Source organism: Anabrus simplex, chromosome 3 (genome assembly GCF_040414725.1).
Source record: "Anabrus simplex isolate iqAnaSimp1 chromosome 3, ASM4041472v1, whole genome shotgun sequence".
NCBI lineage: Eukaryota > Metazoa > Arthropoda > Insecta > Orthoptera > Tettigoniidae > Anabrus > Anabrus simplex.
Genome location: NC_090267.1, coordinates 197911952 through 197919583, shown reverse-complemented (window position 1 = coordinate 197919583; position 7632 = coordinate 197911952). Strand labels below are relative to the sequence as shown.

The 7632-nt window shown below is 36.0% G+C and overlaps 1 protein-coding gene across 1 annotated transcript in view; it reads right to left on the bottom strand.

Annotated features, from left to right (window-relative positions):
- Positions 1 to 3238: 3238 nt before the first annotated feature.
- The window catches only part of LOC136866143 (RUN and FYVE domain-containing protein 2), a 172489-nt gene continuing 168095 nt past the window's right edge, over positions 3239 to 7632 (bottom strand). The window contains exon 11 of the mRNA XM_067142845.2: positions 3239 to 3646. Coding sequence (XP_066998946.1) covers positions 3506 to 3646 — 141 coding nt within the window. The 3' untranslated portion in view covers positions 3239 to 3505. The remainder of the gene's footprint in view (positions 3647 to 7632) is intronic.

Here is a 7632-nt window from a genome sequence, read left to right as displayed (position 1 = left end):
GTCCCAATAGTCCAACAATTTTTTACCTTCTAAATGTTAGTCGGTAGGGTACTAGAGGTGATAGTACACATTTTCTAATCATTAAAGTGCGTGTCAAAAGCTTGGGTTCTACTCCAAATCTATCCACGATGCACATATAGAGTAAAGGTATACAACATTGTTCACTGTGATTTGTCCGTCAAATGAGGATGTTAACACAATGCTGTCCGCTCACGTATCAATACGTGTTTCCAAGCACGGTGCTCTGCAGCCGATCACATATAAATACGTGTTTGTGCATGTCTGTCTTCTGATGCCATCTAACGGTTATTGAGGAACTATTTGGAGATTATCGTTGATGTGCCTAAATGGTAGAAAAACTACGCTTCTTTTAGTACTGGTTTTGCCCGTTTTAGTGCGTCAGTTGCATTTGTTTTTGCCTTCGAATATCTTCCGTGTATCCATCAATGCTAGTAAACAAAAATGGCAGCCCCGGTAAACAAAAACAGTGGACTGACTCTTGGTGATAATATACATGAATTATACGCTGATAATTTGTTATATGTGTCCCGTGATTATGAGGAGAGTGAAGATGAATTGTCTAATGATAATTCTAGTGCTAGTGTAATGCATTTATGTGGAAGTGATGCGTTGAATGACACGTTTATTGCACCATGTGAGCAATGACCTGATGCTTCAGATAGCAAAGATGGTCTAGATGTAAGTACTGTTGATAATATTCTCCCTATTTCTGGCAGTGAGTGGCCTAACAGGATATTATACTGTTTTTGGAGTCTTTCTCGTGGACACCTGGCGTTAAAATTTCGCCGACTGAACCTGAAAATATAGGTTGTGATGTCAAGTTGTTCATTTGTAATGATTTGTTGGCGTATATGGTGGAGGAATCAAACAGATATCAATACCAGAATGAACCGAAATATAAAATCTCACCAAAAACTTTAAAGTGGACAGATATAACTGTGAATGAACCCAAAATTATTAAATTATGATACCCTGCAATAACTGCATGTCTCTGCCAAAACCTTCCGGCCACAGGGGCCAGTTATACGTCAGATGGGCCGGACAGCAATGTGTTAAGGAGGTTATATTTCTTTGACTTCATAACAATTTGCTACTAAGAATTTACACTGAAGTGAGATAAATGCTTGCCAGTTCCTATTATAACATTGTCTTGAAAGAAAGAAACTAACTACTTATTAAGTTAGCAACAATAAACTGAATTACTGTATTAATAAAATTAATGATCCTACGCCACATACAGTGGCATTAATGATGAATATAAACTTTACTTTCGCCATAATGCGCATCCTCGTAAATAGTATTTAAAAAAATATATACTGTGTGGTAGGAATTACTTGGTAAGATGCATAACCTGAATCTTAACTTCTGTGCTCAGGTTACATTTTCCGTCTTTTTATTTTCTACAACAATTTCTGAGTTTCATTACATAATTATTCATTTTAACATTTCTTCGTATGTGTAGATTTCAGTCCTAATTCTGTTTTTGACCTGAACTTCCACATTATAGCTTAATAAGAGTAGCCTATGATATTGGACTCTAGTAATACAATTTCAAAAGGAATAGCGCTAAACGAAGTAAAACACCAGGGAACACGTATAGCACTGCGCTAAATTTCACTGTATTTTAAGTACCCTTATTACAACGCAATAAAAATATTACTACATCATCTGTATAACAATACAGTCATTAAAATTTGTTGATAGTATGCAAGAAAATATTTAACTTCTAGTTTGCAAAACTTCAACCTACGTATCAGGCTGTTTATCTGACAGTTGTAGTACAGGCCCTTAGTGATACAGTATGCTTTGTCGTAGTGGCAAACCATAAATTGGGAAGCAATTAAATTAAATAGTGTATAATACATTATTATTTTAGTGTACATACATATTACTCTGTTGGATACAGGCTGCTATTATCTTCCAATGGTCCTTCCAGCCAATAGCATTGCGGATTATCCGAGAAACGCGAATGTGGTGGAACTCTAGTGTTCTTGCAGCTTGGCCATTTTAAGTGGAAATTAGACAGTCACTCTAGTGTTATGGGTTTAACCAGAAATCTAGTTGCCAACTTTAGGGAGCATACACCTATGAACTATCTGCTGTGCACATATTTTACAAATAATATGCTCACCTCATCTACAGGGTAAAGAGAACAAACAAGATGCTTACTACATATTCCACAGATAATACCCTCATCCTTTAAATGTGGTACACAGAACAAATGAAATGCTTAGCAAGTTAGATCTGGTCCTCTGCCCAATCTCATAAGGTGATTTTATACTTACATGCCTCATATGAGTTCCGAAGAGGCTTATAACTAACAAGTATACTAATGGTAAGCATCAAGTACTTAGTTGAATTGACACACAAAACTAGCAGCTATATTATGTAACATTCATAGAATGTAAATACTGGCACATTGTAACAATTATATACAAAACTCACAAAGAATTTAAACCACATGGACTACTAATACTATACTATATGTTTATAAATTATATTTCTTTAACTATTATGACTACATTTTCTCTCTGTCTTGCAGAAGTCATTTTATCCCTGCCATTAATTATTTTTTTAAATAACTACAAATAGAACTCTTTATGTTTACTTGGCTTTATATTACGGTAATGGATTTCCTGTCTATTACCCCTCTGACTGCAATGGAATACCAATATTTCTTTGTGACAGGAAACAAAAAGCTATGCCTTATGATGCATACTAAGCAGGCTTAATCCTGGACATGTGCACCACATTAAGATAACTATTATTAGAGTCCACAATTGATAAATTATTTACCTCAGTCTGGCCACCTGGGCTATTCAATTATAAAAAATGAAAATCAAATACATTGCTACTGCTGATACATAATACAACATATGAACAAAGCTAGAAAGGTGTCTGAAATATTTTAGTACCTTACTGCACAGAACTTGGACTATTCTAATTTCTACAAGTTCATACAACTTCATTCACACTAAAAAAGGAAATTTCTTTAAACATTTCTATCACTCTGATGCTGTGGTAAATTATTTCATCCACTGCCTATACTTGTTTGTCCTAGGATTAATCCAGAGTAGATTTCCCACTGAAAATTCCTGTCTTAAATAATGTAAGCTACATCCTGAATACAATCCTTGCATTTACAGTAAGACCTCTGTTATTCATTGCAACATACAATAGCACCTTAATATAAAAAATGATGTAATATAGTAGAAAATGAAACACTACAAATAAAGTGCACCAAGAGACATAGAAGATCTATGACAAGATGTCATCACAGCTAACATTTTGAACCTTCATCATAAAGTAACAGAGCTACAATGAGATTGAGATATCACAAAATAATTTCAGTATGTTTTACTGAAATGATTTGAAATGGCAGAACACATTATTTAAATCTTGATACAAAATTCCCTTGGATATGGAGTTGCTGCCGGAAGAAGCTCATACGAAAATAGTGAACACTCATTCAAAAAATGTTCATTCAACTGCATACTGAATAACGACCAACAAGAAAAATATGGCATTCATCACATACTCGCACAGGTTTTGCTGATGATGGTAAAGCCATAGTGTTGTCAGAGCAGGCATTGCAGAAGATTTCCCCACAATTTCGACAATGGTGCTGCAAAAAATTTTAAAATTACAAGAATTCATCAAAATAAATGGTAATCTTTATTATTACATTGTAAATGAAGATACTAGAACTGTGCTAACTTGATTACATCATACATGACTAGACTATATCTAACTACAAAGCCTGGGATTTCTAATGCTGCTTAGTAAAAATAGCTAAAAATGCACATGGGAACACAAAAATTTAGAGTAAAGTATTTTTAAAATGATCGAAAATGAAGCAATCATAACATATTTTCTAGCAAAATTTGCACAAAGAAATAATATTAAATACAACAGAACTTATTACATAAACTTGGACATCATATGAAATTCAGTTGCCATATTTACCTGCGAAATAGACATTTTTAAAAACAAAAACCTAGGGTGTCTTTAATGAAAGGAAAATTTTGTGATGAAAAAATGAAGACATATTAAAACATACATCATCTCGAATGTGAAATAATCGATAGTCTACCATCAATCGATCGATAACTAGCATCAATCAGTTGTGTAACTCATGTAATGAAACACAGATGGCATACACCTTACTGTAACTTAAAATTGAAAACAAAGTACAGCAGTAATTCCTAACATTTTATTGCTATTGTCTGCACTTAGACTTAACCTGATTCACCATCTGTTTCATCATCATCACAGATTAACATTCATGTTAAAAGGAACCAATCATGATTAGAGTTATTACATGTTTTTATGGATTGTTGTTTTAAACCTTGAATTTGAACATGACTACTCCATCCCTCATTTCTCATCATCATCAGTAAATACCACACTCTCTCTAAAAATACCGCACGGTGTCATCCCCATTACATACACGCAATAGAAATAATTGCTATCCTTCGCAGAAAGTGCATTACGTATTCAGGAAAACCGAGCCTGCAGCTGCTGATCTCCATTTACTAGTTTTATTGAATACTGCAATCCATCCAATCTTAAATATTACCAAGACAATTTTTCTTGACGAGAGAGACTGTTTTTTATCCCAAAATTTCATGGGAAAGATTGAGGTACATCCCTTATGGGGTGGCACCCATTATGTGAATAAATAAGATAATAATAAAATTTCTGGGACATTTTCTTTTGCATTAGTAGTAAAATAAACCAGTGCACCTTTATATATTTTTTATAAACATTTATAAAAAACAGTAAGTCATATAATATTGTTGTCAAATTTCAAAACTGCTTTGTACTCACTGAAACTTCATTCAAAATTACGAGAACTAAAAACAACCATTAAAAATTCCAGCAAAACCCTGTAATTCCACACTTGATTCACCACTTAAAATGGCATTAACCCTTAGAGCTTGTATGTCGGAAATGTTCCGACATCGCGATTTTCTGTTGAGCTTGTATGCCAGAAGTGTTCTGACAATGTTTATTCCAAGAATTTAAGTACTTTGCAATTCTTGGGCAATACCTAGACTTTAGAGAAACCATGGCCTTCTGAATATTATTCTCAGCGAGATTAGGCAGGCATTCTGCAGAACGTGTATCAAGCGCTGTGTTTACATTGGGAAGGCACACAATGGCCTCGCAAAACTCAAATAGTCTGAGCAGTTCTGATATTAATGCGATTATAAATGATTTTAACTCTAGTGAAGTTGTCTTTCTGAATATCGCGGTGCTTCAGAAGTATCCAGTGAATCTAAAGTTGAAGAAGGCTCCAGTGCATCAGAAGAAGATGGCAACTCTAACCGGGTAACCTACAAGTCCACACACAACGAGTTTATGAAGGTCTCGCATAATTTGACTCCAGGTTTCCAACCACCACCTGGTAAGCCGCTTTCAACACTGACAGATTTTTTCACCCTATTTTTCACAGATGATATATTGAAAGAGATATTGGATGAGACAAACAGGTCTGCTAACAAAAATTCCAGCAGAACATGCCACTAGAGAAGAGAAGTTTATGGACCACTTGGAAGGATGTAAGCATGGATGTGCTCAAAGCATTTCTGGGTATAATTATGAATATGGGAATGAACTCAAAATCCAAAATGCAGGACTATTTTTCTGAGGATTGACCTGAAAAATATCCATTTTTCAAGGGTGTATTTAGCAGAGAACAATTTTTTCAACTGTTTTGGATATTCCATGTCAACTCCCCCAGTGCAGGCCCCACCAGAACAAGAGGGAATAAAATCCGCAACCTAGTTCTATACTTGGAAAGCAAGTTTCGAGAGTTCTATATGCCTAACAGGAAGAAATCAATTTATGAAAGTACTGTTAGTTTTAAGGGTAGAGTCATATTCAAATGCTACAATCCTCAAAAGCCAAATAAGTGGGGGCTTTGCACAGATGTTGCTGTAGAACCTGCTACAGGTTATCTGTGTACATTCATCCCATACTATGGTTCTACAACTAAAAACTCTTTGATTCTTCCTGGCATAGCCAGAACTGTGATGCAGCTTTGCCAACAACTCACTCAGGATTCAACTGGGACTCATTGATTTTATATCTTTACTGACAGATTCTACACAAATATGGATTTAGCACAGCAACTGTACAATGGTTTCCATTTAACAGGAACAGTACTGATGAACAGAAAAGGTCTACCAACTGAACTGAAAGAAAGGAAACTAAAAAATTTGAAGAAGCATGAAGCCATTGCTTACAGAAAGGAAGACAAGGTAATGGTACTAGCATGGAGCGACAAAAGAACGTAACAGTACTTAGTACATGGCACAACAATGAGCAACAGCCGTTCACACCAAAGAGACACAAAAGTGTTGATCCCATCCTCAAGCCCACTGTCATCTGTGACTAGATGGAGCACGTGGGAAGCGTGGATACTTCGGATCACTATAAATCTTCCTACAGTTTTGGGAGAAGGTCTGTGAAGTGGTGGCGCAAGCTCTTTTTCTGGCTCTTTGATGTTGCAATTGTCAATAGCTTTCTGCAGTTCAATATGCAGAGACGGAAGGAACAGAAGAAGCCCTTGAGGCAGAGAACATTTAGAAAACAGCTGGCAGTAGAGTTAACTGGAGAAGTTCGCAACACCAATTCTAGAATGAGAGGACGTCACAGCTCTGGTAATGATGAAGAGCGACTTAATGGAAAGCCACATTTTATCTATCTACACCCTAAAAAGAATATGAAGGACTGTGCTGTATGCAGGAACAGGCAGAAGAAAGGAGGACAAAGAGAAACCCATTTCTTCTGTAACACCTGCTCAAGAAAACCAGGCCTCCATCTAGGTGACAGCTTTGAAAAGTACCATACTAAAAAAGTGTACAAGTAAATAGAAACATGGACATTGGTAATTCTGCATATTCAGTGTTTGTGTAATCATGTGACGTCTTTTATTCCAGCTTGAGTTTTGTAAATAAAATGTTTTAGCCTTAAGAAAAGATAGTAGTCACCTTGGTCTCCCTCTGCTCCTTTTACTCTAAAAGGCTGAATCCATTATCCTCCAAGGTAATTAGTCCTCACCCAGTTGGCTCATATGACCCTACCACTAAAGCTGGTTAATGCGTCGAGCTTCATCTATTGAATTCAATCCTAACTTGTCCTTATTCCAAGTACCGTCCTGCCATTGCTTCAACTTGTTTGTGTCAGTAATCATTTTTGCTACTTTCATGCCTGTTACTTCCAATTTATGAATTTGATATCTTGAGTCGACCCAGCTTTCACTCCCATTTAACAAAATCAGTCTGAAAACAAACTGATGTGAAGATTATTTTGAGTATTAGTATTGAGTATTGGCCAGCTCGATGTGATGGTGATATTGCATACAAACATTCTGCCATCATTAGTACAATTATAAGCTACAAATTTCATTTTTGTTCAGTGTTGAAGTGCAATTGTAAGAAACAAATTGACAAGAGGGTCCACTTTTTCAGTACAAGCTTCTTTTTTTTCCTACCGCTTTTCCCACATCTGTGGGGTTGCGGGTGCGAACTGCGTCGCACATGTGGATTTGGCCTTGTTTTACGGGCGGATGCCCTTCCTCATGCCAACTCTATATGAAGGGAT